The sequence below is a fragment of the Myotis lucifugus genome, unplaced genomic scaffold, assembly GCF_000147115.1.
Source record: "Myotis lucifugus unplaced genomic scaffold, Myoluc2.0 scaffold_185, whole genome shotgun sequence".
NCBI classification, from domain to species: Eukaryota; Metazoa; Chordata; class Mammalia; order Chiroptera; family Vespertilionidae; genus Myotis; species Myotis lucifugus.
Genome location: NW_005871233.1, coordinates 2,384,212 through 2,405,571, shown reverse-complemented (window position 1 = coordinate 2,405,571; position 21,360 = coordinate 2,384,212). Strand labels below are relative to the sequence as shown.

Below are 21,360 nucleotides of genomic sequence, written 5' to 3'. Positions count from 1 at the left end.
AAATCTGGCATAAAAAAGGAAAAAAGAGTCGATAAGCTGTCAAAATAACAACAGGCTAAAGCTAGTAGCAACACCCCACTTTTGATGTGTCTGAATGCTCCATTTGCACAATTGCCACCCAAACTGTTTCCCATATTTACATTACTTGCTTCACACTTGAATTTGAGTTCTCTGTCCAAAGCATTCAGGTTTTTGGAAGACAAAGTCAGAAAGGCTGGTAGGTAAATGCTGCAAGAAAAAGGAGAAAGGAAAGAGAAAAGAGGGAGAAAAGCCCAAGTTAATATTTGACAGGTTATCCAGGCACAGGGCAAGGGGTTACTTCTCTGATGGATAAATAGACCCATGAGTGCATTTTCTCACCCCAGGGTTGACCCAGGAGGCCTCAGTGGACCCCAGCAATGCTGAAGGGGAGGAATTCCTCACAGCCTTCCTGCAGAACTACCAGCCCGGGTATGTCAAGGGCAATCTCTACCTCCTCATCACCAGTCTGTCGGACAGCTCTGCTTCAGTTACCATCCTCAGCCAGGCAGATGGCACCTCGCAGAATGTACCAGTGAAGCCTGGGCAGTCGGTCATGGTCAACATCGGCACCAAGGCTGAGATGATCGGCAGCAATATCTTCCAGCACGCGGTATTGGTCCGCTCTGATCGCAACATCTCTGTGCAGGCCATAAACACTAAGCCCAACACAGAGGATCTGACACTGCTGAGGCCTGTCAGCACCCTGGGAACAAAGTACTTTGTGTTCACACCCCCTAGTGCCTCGGCTAAGAATGTCAAGGAGTTTGCTGTGGTGGCTGGCGCAAAGGGTGCCTCGATCAGCGTGCAGCTGAAGGCGGCAGTGACATTCCAGGGCAACTTCTACCCAGGGGGCAGTGTCCTAACTGTGACTCTCAAGCCCTACCAAGTGGCCCAGGTACAGAGCACGGCTGATCTCTCAGGGTCAAAGGTCACAGCCAGTAGCCCTGTGGTTGTCCTCTCCGGCCACAGCTGTGCCCAGAAACACACAAGCTGCAACCATGTGGTGGAGCAGCTGTTACCCACGTCTGCCTGGGGCACCCACTATGTGGTGCCCCCTCTGGCCTCCCAGACCCGCTTCGATGTGGTCTATGCCGTGGCCAGCCAGCCCACGAAGCTGACCTACAACCACGGGAACATCATCGGCTCCAGGGGACTCCAGGAGGGTGACGTGATTGAGTTTGAGGTCCGGCCATCCTGGCCACTCTTCCTATCTGCAGATGTGGGCATCCAAGTCCTGTTGTTTGGCACGGGTGGCACAAAGGACAGAGTGACCTATGACCCCTACTTGGTCCTGATCCCAGATGTGGAGGCCTACTGTCCTGCCTATGTGGTCAATAACTTCCCAGGCTCTAAGGGTGTGGCCCTAGTGGTGGCACAGACGAAGGCTGCTGACAAGCTGACCATTGATGGACACGGGCTGGGGACCAGGCTCACCTGGGTGACTGTTCCAGGCAGTGAGTTCTCGTATGCTGAAGTGGACCTCAACAGTACTAACATGATCCACATGACCATGGCCAATACCAGCTTCGGGCTGCTCACCTTTTGGCTGACCCAATCTGGGGGCTACGGGACAGCAGCTGCCTGCGGCCAGAGTGAGTGATGGGAAACGACACCCTGCCCACCAGGTGTCCCCTTTGTGGTCTCTCTTGCCTTTCCCCTTTTCTTACCCACCTGCTCTCCTGTGGCTTCCCGGCTCAGCTGGGCTGTTCCCCCCTGCCACACACACACACACACACACATACACACACACACACACACACACACACACACACACTTCCATCCTCTCTGTCATCCTTCCTTTCCTTCAGGCTTCCCAGCCCCTCTCCATACCCCCTTGCCAAGCAATACTCTACTCTAAATGTTTAGCACCAGGTGTGGTCCAGGGTCCCAACCAGTCAGAAGAGATACCAGCCCATGAAGCAGGGTCTTAGAAGCCCCCATGGTATCTGGCATTAGCCCTTGGTCTGTTGCTTTTGGGGAGAAGTTGGGGAAGGAGTCTTAGGGGAGAGCCAATGTGAGAGAGAGGAATATTTTTTTGGGGGGACAGGGACGGGTTAGCAGCTTTTTACCAACTTGTTTATAAATATTTTTACATTTTAGCAACTGATACACAACTATACCAGTTGCTAACGGATACTCTCCCACACCTGCTTTGGAATGTTTATGCCCAAACTCAGGAGGCCTAAAAGTATAATAATAATGATGCCTCCCATGCCAGGGTACTTCTCTCTCAATATACCAGGTGCCTCACGTGTTAACGTAGTTCATCTCTAGGACCTGGCCCTATGTGCAACCTCAGGCTCAGCACATTGAGAAGCTGCTTCCAGGCAGGGCAGCGCTTGATGGCACAGATGGGAGAACCAGGCTCCTGGGGTTCAAATACCACCTCTGCTTGTGTGACCTGGGGCATATGACTTCACCTCTGGGGGCCTCAGTTTCCATTTCTGTAAAATGGGGATAATAACAGCACCCCCTCCACAGGTGTAATGAGTAAACACTTGTAAAGCACTTTGGGGGTACCTGGCAAGTGAGTAGGGCTACGGAAGGGTAAGCTGCGATTATAAGTAGACAGAAGGCAAGAGCTTCTGACAACTAGGAAGCAGAGGAGGAGAAACTGTTTCTCTTTATTTGGACCCCCTACCCCTTAAGCTAGGACCTAGACACTAGGGTTCCCAATACTGGCAAAAATGTCCCTCCCTCCACCCCTCCATGGCATAAAACCACTCAATTTCAAAGGGCCACTTTGGGCTTCAATAGTAGAATGGCGAGGGGGTAGGTGATTAATTATAACACCTGGGGCAGGTCCCAGCCCTACTTAGGTTCAGCTTATCTAAACCTGGCAGCGCCCCCTCCCCAAAAACCCCTGTGAAGAAGGTGTCATTGTCATCAATGTCACCAGTGAGGAAAGTGAAGCAGAGAGTTGAACATTCCTGTCCAGTGTCTCACAGCTAATTGGTTGAGCCGGGATTCTAACCTGGGCGGCCTGACTCCACTGTCATTTCCTTTCTGTTGAACAGTCTCTGTCTTCCATCTTCTGCCTTAGCATTTTGCCCTGAGTGAGAAGGTAGGGGAGAGGAGGAAATTAACAAGTTAGGTATGCCATGACTGTTCCTGCCGATCCTTTTCCACTACCTTCCAGTCCTTCTGGGCTGAGCTGTGTTTTACTGGGGAATCAGGGAACCTGGGCTTGGGTTAGGCCTGAGCGGCTCTCTCCCTGTGAGATTCCAGACCTCAGTTTCCCCGCTTCTGAAATGGGTAGTTGTGAGCACATTGCCCAAACTCCCTGCAGCGGGATTGCTCCAGGATTCCCACCCACGTGGACATTTCCTAACTTCTCCCTCACCGCCCCTCCTCCCACCCCAGCCCTATTGTCTGCGGAGAAGCCGTCCTGCGAAGGTGTGCAGTGCCCTCCCTCGCAGATCTGCCAGGTGGTGGATGGGCATGCCAAGTGCATGCCAGGCTCCGTGGCCGTCTGCCGAGCCCAGGGTGACCCCCATTACACCACCTTCGATGGCCGTCGCTACGACATGATGGGCACGTGCTCGTACACGATGGTGGAGCTGAACAGCGAGGACCAGACCCTGCCAGCCTTCAGCGTGGAGGCCAAGAACGAGCACCGTGGCAGCCGCAGAGTCTCCTATGTGGGTTTCGTCACCGTGCACGCCTACAGCCACTCCGTGTCGCTGGCCCGCGGGGAAGTTGGTTTCGCCCGGGTAAGGAATCCTGTGTCTTCAGGGTTATAATGCCCATCAGTTAGAAGGAAGAGGCAAAGCCTGGGTGTCGGGGCCCCCAATCTGAGCCCTTTGCCAAGAGTGGAGGGTATAAGAAGTGGACCCAGGATGTGGGGGTTGGGAAGGAGGGATTTGAAAATCCGTGGCAGAATCTTAAACCCCTTTTGTCCAGCAATTGTACTTGTAAAAATTTTAAGGATGCTCAGAGATATGGCTAGGGGAAAAAGTTTATGACAATGTGGTTTGTAATAGCAAATAACAACAACAACAACAACAATAATGGTAGGGAAAAAGAAAACAAAATGTCCCCAAATGGGGAATTTCTTAAGTGACCAAACACTAACTTTAGTGAGCACTATGTGCCAGATTTGTTTCTTAGCATTTTCCAGGTTTTAATGCACTTAATATTCACAGAAATTTTCAGAATAGGCATTATTATTATTATCAACTAGAGGCCTGGTGCATGAAATTTGTGCATGGGGGGGACAGTGGAGGTCCCTCAGCCCGGCCTGCACTCTCTCCAATCCGGGATCCCTCTCACAATCCAGAACTACTGGCTCTTAACCGTTCACCTGCCTGCCTGCCTGATGCCCCTAACTGTTCTCCCCTGCCGGCCTGATCCCCCTAACTGCTTAACTGCTCTCCCCTCCTGGCCTGATTGCCCCAACTGCCTAACTGCTCTCCCCTCCTGGCCTGATCCCCCTAACTGCCTAACTGCTCTCCCCTCCTGGCCTGATTCCCTCTAACTGCTCTCCCCTGCCAGCCTGACCCCCTAACTGCCACCTTCTCCCTTCTCTTGTGGCACCGGCCTTCTCCCTTCTGCTTTCTCCTGCGGCACCTTCTCCTGCAGCCTCTGCAAAAGGGACCACAGCGCTGGACTGGTCCTCACAGCCACTGTGGCTGCAAGCCCTTGGCCCTTGCAGCCACTGTGGCTTTGTCTGAAAGGATGTCCAGAAGGACATCTGGAAGACATCCGGTCTAATTAGTATGTTATCCTTTTATTAGTAGAGATGAGGAAACTGAGGTCCAGAGATATGAGTGACTTCCGATGGTCTTAGAGGTATAGGAGGTGGAGCTGGGAATACAGGTAGGCTAGCACATACGTCCCTATTCTTAACCTCTAGTCCTTTTGCCTCTGGTAAATGGATTACTACTCAGTCAATACAATAACAGCCTACAGCAATTATTCATTTTTCTCCACCATGTTATTATGAAAATGTTCAAACATCTGAAAAGTTAAAATCACTGTGCAGTGAACACTCTTATGCCAATCATCTAGATCAGGGTTGGGGAACGTCTGGTTTGTGGGTGATAGAAGGCCCCTGAAATTATTTGGTCTGGCCCTGCCAAGGCATTAGGGGTGAGTTAATTAAATGTTTGGCCAAATATAGCAGGCTAATTTTTAAGTTGATGATTTTGTATGGCTCAAGAATCCTATCCAATAAATAGGGAATATGCTAATTGACCCTCACACCATCGCAAAGATGGTGGTGCCCACAGCCAATAAGGAGGAATATGCTAATTGACTGTCCCACCCTCAAAGATGGCAGTGCCCACAGCCACAAGATGGTGGTGCCCAGTCCCTTCAGCCCCCCAGCCACCCAGGGCCAGCCCGAGGTGCAGGTAAGCCTTGGATGGTGGCTGCCCAGCCGCCCAGGGTCGCCCAAGGCTCAGGTAACCAGGGCCAGCCAAGGCTTGCACTGCCAGCAATGGCAGCAGCAGAGGTGTGATGGGGCATCGCCTTCCCCTGATTGCTGGGTAGCCTTCCACCCCTGAGGGCTCCTGGACTGTGAGAGGGTGCAGGCCGGGCTGAGGGACTCCCCCCCACCCCACTCCTCCAGTGCATGAATTTTCATGCACCGGGCCTCTAGTGATGTTATACATTTCTAAATGGCCCTTGGCAGAAAAAAGGTTCCCCACCCCGATCTAGATTCTAAATATTTTACTCTTCCTGATTTATCACACATGTATCATCTGCTCATCTCTGCCCATTCAACACTCCATCTTATTTTTTATGCACTTCAAAGTAAGTTCCAGACACCAGTATATTTCACCCCTAAAGACTTCAACATCCATATCTTAACTTGAATACATTATTTTTACACTTCTTATTGCTTACTTTTGAAATTAAATTTATACATAATAAAAGCCACACATTTTAAGTGTACAGTTCACTGAGTTTTGGCAAATGTGCAACCCAAACCTGTATTAAGATACAGGATATGTTCATCACTCTGGATCATTGCCTTATGCCCTTTCCCAAACAAATCCCAACCCACCCTAGATGCAATCACAGTTTCAATTTTTTTCCTCCACAGATTAGTTTTGTCTGTTCAAGAACTTCATAGTAATGGAATCATCCAGTCTCAGGAGCCTTTTGTGTAAGGCTTCATTTGCTCAGCATAATAATTTTGAGGTTCTCCCATGTTACTGCAATTAATTTTTTAATAGATAAAGCCTTCACATAGCTCAACACAAAGAAAGAGCATGTTGTGAGAGGTCTTGCTTTCAGCCTATCTTCATCTGATCTTCTCCCACTCCCCACAGGTAATGACTTTACTCATTCCTTGGGTGTCCGTCTAGGGTTTCTTTATGCCAATACAAACAACCATAAGCATATATTCTTACCTCTCCCCTGTCTTAGAAAAGTGTGCTGTACTGTGTGCTTGCACTGAATCATCCATTCTGTTTCCATATCGATGGTTACAGAGCCTTCCCTTCTTTCTTACAGCTGCACCCTTCTCCATTGCATGGGTGCATCATAGTTCATTGAACTCAGTCTCCCATGGGTGGACACTTTGCTCTTGATGGAAAATGGTACTACAGTGAATATTCTCAGACCTCCTTCATTTTATGAGTGTGCAGGTGGATCTGTGAGATTAACAGCCAGGTGGATTAAAGTTGGTGTTCTTGAGATCTAGGGGGATTGAGCACAAACTAAGGGGGGCTTCAAATCCCTTGAAATTATGTGCAGAATTTTACACATGGAAGAGGGTCCATTGCTTTTGTCAGTGACCTGACACAAGTGTAAAGCTCTTGGTTGAATCATGGCAGGATGTCCACAAGATGTTAGGAAAACAAAGGAGTTCATGAAATGGTGACATTAGCATGGTCTCATTGTTTTTAGAAAAATATAAATGTATTTAAAGGTAGAAGACAAAAATATTTCAGGATTTATAAATGGTGTGTGTGTGTGTGTGTGTGTGTGTGTGTGTGTGTGTGTGTGTACAGCAATATGGGTGATTTGACTTTTCTGTTTTGCTCATACACATTTTGGAAGTTTTCTGTAATGAACAAATATTACTTGTATTATTTAAAAATGGAGATCACTGCTCTTGCAGAGCAATAGATTTGAACAGTGATCCCTGAATTGAGAGCCTATAAGTATGGGGCCCCAGGCTGTCTCAGTCACTGCTATGTCCACAGCACTGCCTGGCACAGACCTAGATACACAGTAGGGCTCTTGGTCTTGGAGGCTTGAATGAATGAATGAATGAATGAATGAGTTATTCTATCTTCAGACCGCCACTCATGCTGTTCCTTCTGCCTGTTACTCCATTCTTATACCCCATACTCTTGTCTAAGATGAGAATATGTGGAGAAAGCATAAGAAAGATACTCAGGAAGAGGAAATGGGTCCAAGGGACAGAGGGACATATTCCTTACCTTCTGGCAGACTCTCTCCACTGGGACATTTGCAAAGGAATACTCTTCCTAGTCCCTATTTTCATGGCTCTCTCTTACTAATCTTTTACAACTCAGCTCAGCTGCCACTGACCGGCAAGTTTGGGTCTGGCCCAAAAGGTTCCCACAGCCTCCTGTGCCTCCACCCCAGCCCTGCCCATTCTGACCTTTCTAGTGAAATGTCTGTCTTCACCATTGGACTGGGAGCCCCATGAGAGTAGGGTCAGTTGTCTTGGCCATCGCTGGATCTCCATGATTTCCCAGCTCAGGCTAGGCAGAGTGAGTGCCCAGTGAGTGTTTATTTGACACAGCAGTGCCCTCACTCACTCACTGAGTGCCTGCTGTTCTACCAGGCACTTTTCTAGGCACTGGGAATGAAGTAGGGATCAAAGCAGACAAAGATCCCTATCTTTGTGGATCCCTGGCAGTCTATGGAGTTAGACAGATGATACGTGCAAATGATATATTAGAAGGTTAGAAACTATGAGGACCAAATAGAGCAGGAAAGAGTTGTCATATAAAATAGGATGGTCAAGGATGGCCTCGTTGAGATGGTAACATTTGAGGAAAGCTTTTGTAAGAGGTCAGGAAGTGAGCTATGTGTGCATCTAGGGCAGTGGTTCTCAATCTTCCTAATGCCGCGACCCTTTAATACAGTTCCTCATGTTGTGGTGACGCCCAACCATAAAATTATTTTCGTTGCTACTTCATAACTGTAATTTTGCTACTGTTATGAATCATAATGTAAATGATCTGATATACAGGATGTATTTTCATTGTTACAAATTGAACATAATTAAAGCATAATGATTAATCACAAGAACAATATGTAATTATATATGTGTTTTCCGATGGTCTTAGGTGACCCCTGTGAAAGGGTCATTTGACCCTCAAAGGGGTTGTGACCCACAGGTGGCGACCCACAGGTTGAGAACCGCTGATCTAGGGGAAGAACATTTCATTCCACAGGGATAGTAACAGCAAAGATCCTGAGGCTTGATTGGTGGCAGTAATAGGAGGGAGGAATCCCACTGCAGCTGGAGCAGGGAAGCAAGTAGGAGGAGATGAGGGTCTGAAGGCTGGACCACATGAGATGTGACCACTCCCCTCCCTTCTCATCCTTCTGCAGATTGACAACCAGCGCTCGCGCCTGCCTGCTTCCCTGGCTGAGGGTAGCCTTCGTGTGTACCAGAGTGGGAGGCGGGCCATAGTGGAGCTGGACTTCGGGCTGGTCGTCTCCTACGACTGGGACTGCCAGCTGGCACTGAGCCTGCCCACACGCTTCCAAGGCCAGGTGTACGGGCTGTGTGGCAACTACAACGGTGATGCCACTGACGACTTCCTCACACCCGACGGGGAGCAGGCTCCCAACGTTTTGGAGTTTGCCAATAGCTGGAAGCTGGATGATGGGGACTTCTTGTGTGAGGACAGCTGCCAAGACAGCTGTCCCTCCTGCACCCCAGGCCAGGCCCAGCACTATGAGGGCGACCGTCTCTGCGGCATGCTGACCAAGCCTAATGGCCCCTTTGCCGCCTGCCATGATACCCTGAGCCCCTGGCCCTTCCTGAAGGAGTGTGTATACGACCTGTGTGTGCTCAATGGGGACCGCTCCAGCCTGTGCCGTGGCCTCAGTGTCTACGCCCAGGCCTGTCTGGAGCTCGGCGTCTCTATCAAGGACTGGAGGTCACCAGCCAACTGCCGTGAGTGATGTCCTGGTGGGGGCTGGGAACACGTGGAGAGAGGCAGGGGACCCCTTACATCTGCTCAACATCTGAACACTTAGTGTGGCTCAGCCTGGAGCTGGGTCATGGCAGGGACATGGAGATGGCCAAGATGGCCAGGCTGTGCCCACAGTGAGCCTAAGGTTGGGGCAGACATATCACTTGACAGTGACAGTCCTGAATGGTCATGGCTAGATTGGTGGAGGCATAGACAGAGCGGTCAGGGGAAGCATGGGGAAGTCCAAGGGGTCTATGGGAGACTAGAGCGGTTTTCAGACTCAGTCTGGGGGAGTAAGGAGGATTTATTAGAGAAAAGGACACCCAATCAACAACCCATAGGAAGACTAGGAACTAGATAGGAAAAGGGGAGCAGGAGGGAGTTGCAGGCTGAAGGAAGAGCACACGCTAAGCTTGGCATGAGAGGTCATCCTCAAAGCAGAAATGTGAACACTTCTCTAGAGCCCTCCCATGACTCCCCAATGTCCTCTGGATAAATACCAAGCTCCTCAGCCAGGTGTCCATCCCCTTAATCATTCTTTCACTCATTTATTCATTCATTCAACAAGCGTTCCCCAAGTCCTTATCTGTCCCCATCTCCAAGCTGGTGATGTTCACCCACCTGCTCCTGCCCCTGTGAGGTTCTCAGAGAAATGTTCAGGGGGCAGAAAGGCTAGAAGGGAGGGAGGAAGAGGCATCCAGGCCCAGGCCCAAGGCTTGAGGGGGAGTAAGTCTGGAGTAGATACTGAGGCCATTTGGGTTTGTCTTGGTCATTGTTGTGTCCTCGCTGCCCAGTTCTCACTCCCCTCTGCAGAGTTCCCTAATGCCTAGTGCAGAAGAGGAACCAGGGAGTTCACTCATCCACTGGGCCAGGCCCTGTCCTTGGTGCTGAGGATTCAGCTGTGATTGGGCAGACCTGGTCCCAACTCTCACAGAACTTATGTCCTATCAGGAAGACAGCCACTAAGCAATAAACTGTGGAATATCTCCAGAGAGCAAAAGAAATAAAGTTCATGTAATAAGAGCAAATGGGAGGATCATGAAGAAGGTGCTTAGGGAACGCCTTTCTGAGGCGGTGACACAGGGGCAGAGACTAAGGATAAGGCAACAGAGCCAGCTCAGTAATACCAATGATGCTACACAGACGAACTCTGTACTCCTCACAACAACCTGTGAGGTCAGTACTATTATTATCCCATTTTACTGACGGGGAAACTGAGACACAGGGCAGTTGGAACCATTTGCTCATGACCACACAGCTAAGAAGGGAGAGCCAGGATTTGAACCCAGCCCATCTGGGCTTCAGTAGCCTTCTCTTAATAACATGCTGTACTGCCTTCCGAGGGAAGCCCAACACAGGCATAGGGGCCTGAGCCGAGAGTGCGAGGACCCGTGAGGAGGCCCCTGTGGCCAGGGCAGAGTGAGCCAGAGAGAGAACGAGAGGAGAGGAGGAGAGGTGATGAGGGCAGATGGTGTGGGGCCTCCTGGACCACCAGGAGGACTCTGGCCTTCACTCTGAACAAGATAGAGCCACAAATGGGCTCTGAGCAGGAGACGGATGTCATCTGACTCAGGTGTTCACAGGGTCCCCATGGCTGCGAGTGAGGGGGCAGAGGGGCGCAGGGAGGAGGCTGCTGGAGTGGATGTGGGGGGGGCACGGGCGGAACGGTGATGATAGGAGAAGGGGGCAGATTCTGGGTTGACTTTGAATGTGGAGCTCCCAGGATTTACTGACAGGTGGGTTGTCCAGGGAAAGAAGGGAGGAGGGGTCAACTCTGACTCTGAGGTTTGAGGCCTGAGCGCCTGAAGGATGGGGAGCGCTGGGGGAGGAGCAGGGTTCTTTGGGGAGGGAAGTCCTGGCACTTTCCCCACTGAGTCCCTCGAGGGCCCCACTGCGTTGGCCTGACCCCTTATCCCTGTCTCCCCGCAGCCCTGTCCTGCCCTGCCAACAGTCGCTACGAGCTCTGTGACCCCGCCTGTCCCGCCTCCTGCAACCCCACTGCTGCTCCAGCCAACTGCTCCGGGCGCCCGTGCGTGGAGAGCTGCGCGTGCCTCCCGAGCTTCGTGGCCAGCGGCGGCGCGTGCGTGGCGGCCTCGTCCTGCGGCTGCATCTACGAGGGCCGCCCGCTGGCTCCCGGCCAGCAGGTGTGGGCGGACGAGCGGTGCAGGCGGCGCTGCACCTGCAACGGCGCCACCCAGGAGGTGAGCTGCAGCGACACGCAGGGCTGTCCAGCCGGCGAGCGCTGCCGCGTCCAGAACGGCCTCCTGGGCTGCTATCCCGACCGCTTCGGGAGTTGCCAGGCGTCCGGGGACCCGCACTACGTGAGCTTCGATGGCCGGCGCTTCGACTTCATGGGCACCTGCACCTACCTGCTGGCCGGCTCGTGCGGCCAGAACGCGGCCCTGCCCGCCTTTCGGGTGCTGGTGGAAAATGAGCATCGGGGTAGCCAGACCGTTAGCTACACGCGTGCCGTGCGCCTGGAGGCCCGCGGCGTGAAGGTGGCGGTGCGCCGGGAGCATCCCGGGCAAGTGCTGGTGAGCACCAAGCAACCCGGGTCCAGTGGAGGAGGAGGGGCGGGCATTTCTCCCCAAGAGTGGGTGGGGCTGTTAGAAGGCCTGTGGTCAGTGAGGAAACCAGGGTCCCAAGCAGGCGCTGCTGCCTCTCCTTGACTGTGTGACTGTGGCTCTCCCGGCCTCTGTTAAATGAGATAGTAAGAAGGTGCCTGAGTAGAAACCGCTTCACAAGGTGGTTGTGAGAATTTGCCCGGTTAATATTAGTAGAGTGTTTAAAAGACCCTTGAGGTCCAGCAGATGTTCAGTAAATGTTAACTTAATATTGTGTCGATGTGAACCCTCCAAAGTTATAGATTTGTGCATTTTACGGTTGATTTTCAGAGGGTAAGACGACCTGTAAAAGGTCGAGAACTAGAGGTGTGTGTGTTGGGGTGGGGCGGGGGGGTGAGAGGGGGGAGCGCAGAGAGCAGCGTGCTTCTGGGCAGAGGGCTCTCGGGTGGCCCACCACCCAGCAGACGCCAAAAGCCACTGCTTTACTCTTTTAAAAAAAGATAAAAATCGGGAGGTGGGGTTGTTGTAAGATTCACAACAATAAGTTGATAATTATTATCGAGAAGGTTGGGGCAGCAGCCCAGGCTTTCAGGAGGAAGATGACTGGGAAATGGAAAACCAAGGGAATTTTCCATGTGTCAGGCACTGTGCCAAACACTTTACAGGCCTTAACTCTTAATCCTGTAAACCCAACGCTGTTGGAGTAAAGGAAATTCTGCCCATAAAGCCTAGTGTTTGACATGGAGAAGCCCCTTGATAAGCAGAGGACATAAATGCCAGTATTCATGTTCTCACCTCTCTGAAAAGACATTTAAGCGGAGGCTTGGATAATAATAGCCAACATATATTCTTACTTCTATGTGTTAAATGCTTGACCTACAGTAACTCAATGAATTTCTACAGCAACTTTGTGAAATAGCTGATCTTGTTAGATGAGGAAACTGAGGCATAGAGAGGTTAAGCGACTACTTACTCAAGGGTCAATGAGTGACAGAGCCAGGATTTGAAGCCAAGCTTCTCCAGAGTCCATACCCTCAAACACTACCTTCTATTGCCTTTCCCGAAGAAAGAGATGGAACAGGCAGGGAGATAAGTGGATGGAAAGGTGTTCCTGCTAGAAAGAACAGCAAGTGCAAAGACTTCGAGGGAGGAACAAACATGAGAGGTAGCAAAACATCATGGAGGCCAGTGAGGCTAGAATAGAGGGAGAATAGGGGATAATGGAGGGGATTGCTGTGATAGAGGCATTTGATTTAAGTTAAAAACTAAAAGATGAGGAAGAGACCACCAGGTGAAAAGTGTTATGCCCAGATTTCAAGATCCCCAATAGACCAACAAGGAGCCAGCCAAGTCCGATGCAAAAGCAGAGAGTCTTTTATTATTATTACAGACCCGGGTCTGGCTCCCAGCCTCTACCGACGCAACGGTGAGACGAGAGAGATGGCCCGTGGGAAAAAATGGGGTTTTAATAGGGGGGTGGAGTGAGGGGAGGAGAGATGACTGTGGGCCCTGCCGATTGGCCAGGTGCAAGTCGGGTCTTGTTACACAGGATGTGGTCATATCCATGGTGCACACATCCCCTGATTGTCATTGGTTAGTTTAAAGAAATCCTGGGCGTGGCCAGCAGAGGCCTGGGCTTCTGGGAAGAAGGTACTTTCCTGAGTACATGGCTGCTGCCCCAACATGGAGGATACGGGGCAAGATGGAGGGCATAGCCCTCGCCCTTTCAAAAAGTAGTTATTCCTAGGCAGGGGGAACAATAGGTGCAAAGGCTGAGTCTGGACTGAGCTTGAAGAGTGTAGAACAGCATGGGGCCAATGAGATTGCCCCTGAGAGAGTGAGATTAGGAAGATGGAATACAGAGGCTGCTAGGAGATGAGATCAGAAAAGTGGGGACAAGCAGGGCCTGGTGGGTAGAAGGGTTCTATTTTAAGCTGAGAGGTGAACGAGGCCAGGCAAAGAAGAGGGATGAGGAAGAGGGTAGAAATGTGGCAGTGAAGGGTACAGCAAGTGCAAAGGCCCTGAGGCTGGGCTGAGCTGGGTGAGTTCAGGAGAATATCAAAATGCCTGCATGACTGGAGTTTCAGGGGTGGGGAATGGGATAATTAAGTTGAAGAGTAGTGGGACTCAGATCATCTAGTAGTGGGGCTTAGGCCATTGTAAGGGGTTTGGAGCAAAGCTGACACCTAAAAGGTGAAGTAGAGGTGGCCAAGTGAAGAGTGATGGGTGATATTCTAGGAAGAGGGCAAAGCAAGTGCAAAGGCCCTGAGGTGGGAATGTACTTGATATGTTCAGGGAGACATCAAGGAGGCTAAGCGAGTGAGGTGGTAGGTGATGCAGGCACAAAGGTGGAGAGAGCCAAGGTTAAGCAGGACCTTCTAGAGTAGGGACTTGGATTTAAGCCAAGTACTGAAGGATGAAGGGAAAGCAGCCAGGACAAAAGTACTAGCTGATGTTCTTGGCAAAGTAAAAAGGCTCTAAAGTTAGACTAAACTGGGAGAGTTAGAGGAATATCAAGAAAGCCAGTGTCGCTGGAGCAGAATGAGTGAGGAGGAGAGTGTGAAGAAGTGAGGTCAGGGAGGTCATGGGGAGACAGAGTCTGAAGGCTTTGAAGGCCATGAGTTAGGGATTCGGATTTAAGTTGATGCTTGAAGTATGAAGAGAGGTGAATGGTGTGCTAGGCAGAGGGAACGGCAAGTGCAAAGGCTCTGAGGTGGGACCAAGCGTAATGTGCTCAAGGGAATAGCAAGAAGCTGAGGCTAGCTGGAGCTGATTGAATGAGGGTTGGGCTACAGAGCCATGAATACACCCTGACCCCTTGGCTCTCCTGCATCTCTACCCAGGTGGATGGCATCCTTCAGTACCTGCCCTTCCAGGCAGCCGATGGGCAGGTCCAGGTGTTCCGCCAGGGCCAAGATGTAGTCATTCGCACAGACTTTGGCCTGACTGTCACCTATGACTGGAATGCCCGCGTGACTGCCAAGGTGCCTGGAAGCTATGCCGGGGCCCTGTGTGGGCTCTGCGGGAACTTCAATGGGAACCCAGATGACGATCTAGCTCTGCGGGGTGGGGGCCAAGCTGACAATGCACTGGACTTTGGGAAGAGCTGGCAGGAGGAGACAAGGCCCGGTTGTGAAGCAACCAAGCCAGGTGACTGTCCCAAGCTGGAGTCCCTGGTGGCCCAGCAGCTGCAGAGCAAGAAGGAGTGTGGGATCCTTGCTGACCCCAAAGGGCCCTTCGGGGAGTGCCACCACAAGCTGGACCCACAGGGCGCTGTGCGCGACTGTGTCTACGACCTCTGCCTGCTACCAGGCCAGTCTGGGCCACTGTGTGACGCATTAGCTGCCTATGCTGCTGCATGCCAGGCCACTGGGGCCACTGTGCACCCCTGGAGGAGTGAGAAACTTTGCCGTGAGTACCAGTAGTGAAAACTGGGGTCTCAGTCTTGTGTGTACTCATTAACATATAAATATCATTAATTCATTTAATTCTTATAACAGCCGTATGAGGTAGGAACTGTGGTTTTGCCCATTTAACAGATGAAGAACCTGAGGCTCAGAAAGGATCAGTTATATGCCCAGGATCGTGACAGCTAGGAAATCACAGATGCAGTAAATATTTTAAGATGACTGGATACATCTGGTGGCCCCGGGTCTGGTTGCCATAAGGCAGTTGTCATTCAGAGATGAGCAGTGGTACTGCCTTTAGAAGGAGCCCGGTTCCCTCTTTAGTTCTTCTTGGTCCCCATCTGGTCTACTTCACTCATGTACAACATCTGATGGGCCCCTTGGGTAGTCAATTTGAGACCCTTGCATCCGATGTGGCTGCAGGAATGGTCTTCACACAGTTTTGCTTGCCTATAAGAGAAGTTCACAAAGCCATGCATCCCTTCACCTGATTTTTACATTTTAAAATTTATTGTTGAAATATAAAACACATGTTTAAATATACATAAGTAGAAGCTTAACCATTTTTCAGCAAGAGAACAAATTTGCATAACCTGTCCCAAGAATCATAAAAAAGAGCATACAAGGCCCCTCCACGGCCTCAGAAGCCCCTTCATGCCCTCTTCCTGGCCCTATAACCCAAGAGGTAACCACTATTCTGACATCTAAAGTTTCTGAACTTAATATAAGTGCAAGTTTACATCTATAGTTTCCATTCCACAGAATAATGAGAAATAATAAGTACCTGTTTTTTTTTAATTCACTAAGCTTTGGGGATGTTTGTTACCCAGCAAAAGCTACCTGATGCAGTGATCAAAAAAGAGACTTCAGTGTATATAACTATGTTACAATAGGTTAAATACTGTTGAAACTAAAAACCAGTTCACCAGTTCCTTGACATCATCCAAAACCCAACCTGGGTTTCAGTTTCCCCAGTTCTCTAAGAAAAATGTGTTTTTTCAGTTTATTTGAATCTGAATTCAGACTAAGCCCACTTTTTAAAAAATATATTTTTATTGATTTCATAGAGGAAGGGAGAGGGAGAGAGAGATGGAAACATCAATGATGAGAGAGAATCATTGACTGGCTGCCTCCTGCATGCCCCCTATTGGGGATCGAGCCCACAACCCAGGCATGTGCCCTTGACTGGAATTGAACCCGGGACCTTTCAGTCCACAGGCTGATACTCTATCCACTGAGCCAAACCAGCTTGGGCTAGGAGTTCACTTTTTGAATAATAAGAATAATGTGTCACGGGGGTGGGGGGTGGGGGGTGGGGGGGCGGTGTATCAGGATTTTAGAGATGCGTAGGTGGGGCATGGCCAAAAAAAGGGTTGGGAACCACTGGTGTAGCTGGATTTTCTTGTAAACTGGATATTAGATCTAGAACAGTGCTATTCAATAGAACTTCAGTGATAATGGAAATGTTCTATATGGGAATTGTCTCATATGGTTGCCACTATCACATGTGGCTATTGAGCACTTGAAATGGGGCTATTGTGACCAAGAAACTAAATCTTCAATTTTATTCCATTTTAATTGCATTACACTTAAATGGCCACAGTGGCTATTGTATTGAGCTGCACAGATAGAGGGCTCTCATTGGGTTCAGTTTTAGCTTCTCATTGTTGTTGTTGGTGGTGGGTTTTCTTTTAGGAGTGAGTAGGGTTTGGAGAGAGGAACAGGGATTTTTTCTTTTTTCTTTACAACATGGCCAAATATTTTAATCTATAGAATTACTCTTCCTACTATAGAATAAAAAAGCTAAGAGCACTGCATTCACAAATACACTGCATAGATCACACACACACACACACACACACACACACACTATATACATGCATACATATGTTTAAAATACGTACCACATATGCACTTGTTACCAATTTGAATAAGGTCACTGAAAACATTACAGATGACCCGAACCACAGTTAAATAAGAAAAAAATCCTAATGATCAGTATTAGATTAACTGTGATATAATCTGTTTCCCCAGACCCCACTCAACAGAGGGAGTCTTTGCACTGGACCACTTATGTGTGAATGTGTGTGTGTGTGTGTGTGTGAGCAGTGTGTGCACATGCATGTGTGTCAGGAGGTCAACTGTGTCACCGGAGTCAGGGATTCTCAATTCTGACAGCTACTTTCCTTGCAGCACTGAGCTGCCCGCCCCACAGTCACTACGAGTTGTGTTCCCGTGGCTGCCCACTGTCCTGTGGAGACCTCCCAGTGCCCGGGGGCTGTGGCTCTGACTGCCATGAGGGCTGCGTGTGCGATGAGGGCTTTGCGCTCAATGGTGAGTCCTGCGTGCCCCTGTCCTCCTGCGGCTGCTTGTACCAGGGCATCTATCATCCTCCGGGCCAGACCTTCTATCCTGGACCGGGCTGCGATTCCCTGTGCCACTGCCAGGAGGGCGGCCTGGTATCCTGTAAGCCCTCCAACTGCGGCCCGCATGAGGCCTGCCAGCCGTCTGGTGGCATCCTGGGCTGCGTGGCTGTGGGCTCTGCCACCTGCCAGGCGTCAGGAGACCCTCACTACACCACCTTCGACGGCCGCCGGTTTGATTTCATGGGCACCTGTGTGTACGTGCTGGCGCAGACCTGTGGGACCCGGCCTGGCCTGGACCAGTTTGCTGTCCTGCAGGAGAATGTGGAGTGGAACAATAGGAAAGTCAGTGTGACCCGGGTGGTCACTGTCCAGGTGGCTAACTTCACCCTGCGGCTGGAACAGAATCAGTGGAAGATCAAGGTGAGAGCAGGGATGGAACCTGAAGGGGGTGGGGGTCCGGGATAGAAGGTGACCTGTGGGTGGGACCCAGGCAGCACTCAGCCCAAGGTCAGGAGACATAGGGCTCAGAGTGGATGTGGGAGGCATGGGGCTCCCAAGGCGAGGGCTGGCCAATCAGAGCCCAGAGTGGGGAGCCAAGGGACATGAGACCTGTTTTCATGTGGCCCAGTCTTCCCTCTCTCTGCCCTTTGACTATTCCCTCTGAATGTCTCTCCCACACCCTCTTTCCTTCCCCTCCATCTTCCCCTCCATCCACTTCCCTAGTCTCCCAGCCCGCGGCAGAACATGATGCAATCAGAGGTTGGTAAAGTTCAAGGATGGGAAAGGGGTCAAGGACAGAGGGTGATCTGTGGATAATGCCATCACTCCTTAATAGCCACAACCACAACAATAACAGAATTATGGTTTTATACAGCTGACTTCAGACCTTGGCGGCTAAGCTCTTCATACCTACAGTGTCGTTTGGTCCTCCCAGCAGCAGCTAGAGTGCCATGATTTGCTTTATTTTTTCGAGGGGAAGTCTCATCACTGGCCCAAAGGCCCCCAGCAAAAGCAGGACTTGAACCCAAGATGGTGTGCCAGGAGACAGCACGCTGTGCCCTGGGTGCTTTGATGCTTTTCTGATCGAGAAGGATTTGGTCTCAAATGGGAACTGGCATTTCACTTACACTAGAGGGTTTCCCCCAGAGATCCCACTCCAATTCAGGCACACGGCTGTTGTACTAGTAGCAATATTGACGATGAGGATGCTGATGAGTAGCTGACTATTTCATGTGCTCATGGATTTGATGTTTATATATAGTCCCTGATATAAGCAAGCTCCTAGAATACCACCTGGCATATTCCTGGCTCAAAATGCATGAGTTGTTGGTGTTATTTTCACCTCATTGAATCCCCAGCTTTGCCATGAAGTGGGAACTATTAATATTCCCACTATACAGATGAGGAAACTGAGGCATAGGCGAGGGGGGTAAGTCACTTGTCCTTAACCACTGCCCATTCCTGCTTGGGAAGTATGGTTGACTCTATTTAGGAGACTCAGTCAGGAGCATGTCTTTCTCCTACCTTCTCTTCTGATTCCTCACACTTTCAACACAACCTAATGCTCACTGTGTCTGCGTTTTAAAAGGCCAAGCAAGTACGTTAATCAGAGGTGGATTTACAAGGCTTTGTTGGTGTCCAGCAGCCTTACACTGAAACAAATGATTTTTGGTTCATGGACTTGAAGTCATTTCCCTAGAAATTTAACCTGACTTTCCACTCACTGATGATTAAGGCAAAAACCCTTAGCACCCATTTACTCTTCAAAATAAAAACTCCCAGTCACAGCTAATAATAATAGCAAGTGTTCCCAGAACACCCAACACCCATTCTGTGTCAGATACGCTTCTTAGCACTTTGCAAATATTAATATATCAAGTCCTGACAACAACACTATGGGGTAAGTACCTCATTCCCACTCAGTAGGTGAGGAAGCAGAAACAGAGCGGTGACCCTCCTGCCCAAGGTCACAGGAAGACTGTAAGGGGCAGAGCTGGTCTGAACCCAGGCAGGTGTCTCTGGAGTCAGTCACCGCAGTAAGTGGTGACTAAAGAATGACTGGTAAGGTTTTATTCCATTGAGACCTGGATTAGTTTCTTGTGGCTTAAAACAACAGAAATTTATTTTCTCACAGTTGTGAATGTCAGAAGTCCAAAATCATAGGGCTGTACCCCCTTCAAAGGCTCTAGGGGAGAATCCCGCCTTGTCCCTTCCAGCTCTTGGAGATTCCGGGAGTTCCTTGGCTTGTAACCGCATCTCCCCACTCCAATCCTTGTATTCATCTTCGCGGGCCTTCTCTGGGTATTTCTGTGTCTTTTCATCTGGCTCTTATAAGGCCATTTGCCATTGGACAGAGGGCTCACCCTAATCCAGGATGATCCCATCTCAAGATCATTATCCTAATTACATTCGCAAAGACCCTTATTTAGAATGAGGTCATCTTCTAACGTCCTGGGTGGACAGATCTTTTGGGGACCACCATTCAGCCCACTCTAAGACCCTGTTATACCCAGTTTACAAATATAGAAACTAAGGTCATACACATCTTCAGTGTCAGGCAGGGGCTTGGCTAGGGTCTGCCCGCTCAGAGTGTACCCTCTGAAGTATGGCATCTCCTACCTCCCAGGTGAATGGTGTGGACATGAAGCTACCTGTGGTGCTGGCCGAGGGCCGGGTCCGTGCCTCCCAGCACGGCTCAGACATTGTGATCCAGACTGACTTTGGCCTGCGTGTGGCCTACGACCTCATGTACAATGTGCGGGTCACGGTTCCAGGCAACTACTACCAGCAGTTATGTGGCTTGTGCGGGAACTACAACGGTGACCCCAAGGATGACTTCCAGAAGCCTGATGGCTCGCAGGCAGGCAGCCCCAATGAGTTTGGCAACTCCTGGGAGGAGGCCGTGCCCGGCTCTCCCTGCCTGCGGCCACCCACCTGCAAGCCCGGTGAAGACTGCAACCCTCCAGAGTGCGGACCTGAGCTGCAGAATAAGTACCAGCAGGAGCAGTTCTGTGGGCTCCTCACCAGCCCCACTGGGCCGCTGGCCGCCTGCCACAAGCTGCTTGATCCCCAGGGCCCCTTGCATGACTGTGTCTTTGACCTCTGCGTGGGTGACGGAAGCCAGAACATTCTCTGCAGTAACATTCATGCCTATGTGAGTGCCTGCCAGGCGCTTGGAGGCCATGTCAAACCCTGGAGGAATGAATCTTTCTGTCGTGAGTAAGGGGCAGAGAAGGCAGAGACCAAAGGACGGGGGCGGGGGGTGGGGGGTGGGTTGAGGCACAAAAGGAGAAGACCTTGGGCCCTGCACCCTCCTTCCCAGGGGCTCTGAACCACACCCACTCTTTACAGCGATGAAGTGCCCCTCCAACAGCCACTATGAGCTCTGCGCAGACACCTGCTCCCTGAGCTGCTCTGCACTCAGTGCCCCCCCTCAGTGCCCGGATAACTGTGCGGAGGGCTGCCAGTGTGACCCCGGCTTCCTCAGTGACGGCCAAGCCTGCGTGCCCATCCAGAAATGTGGCTGCTACCACAATGGTGTCTACTATGAGGTAGGAACTGGTCATCCTGAGCAGATCTGGGCCTCATCTTGGACCTGCCCTTCCCACTGCCTATCAACCTCTCAGCCTGTCCGCTTGGCATCCTTCCTGTCCCTCCCACCCATCCCTCTTCCACAACCCATGGCCCCACTATGATCCAGTGTGTCCCCTCCTACCTGGCTCCTCCCAGTTCTCACTTTTGCTTCCTTTGATCAATGTCCCCATGGGGGTGGGAAAGACTTTTGTAAATATGACCTGGCTTCCCAGGTCAAGTTTTGGCTTTGTATCCGGGTCTAGATTTTGTCGCTGTTACACCCGTGGCTACTCCT

At 50.6% G+C, this 21,360-nt stretch overlaps 1 protein-coding gene across 1 annotated transcript in view; it reads left to right on the top strand.

Moving 5' to 3' along the window:
- The window catches only part of FCGBP (Fc fragment of IgG binding protein), a 40,453-nt gene that overhangs the window by 1,028 nt on the left and 18,065 nt on the right, over nt 1-21,360 (top strand). The window contains 7 exon segments of the mRNA XM_023760574.1: nt 3,385-3,734; nt 8,566-9,136; nt 11,085-11,689; nt 14,563-15,130; nt 17,320-17,912; nt 20,119-20,707; nt 20,844-21,043. Of these exon segments, the coding sequence (XP_023616342.1) occupies nt 3,385-3,734; nt 8,566-9,136; nt 11,085-11,689; nt 14,563-15,130; nt 17,320-17,912; nt 20,119-20,707; nt 20,844-21,043 (3,476 nt within the window).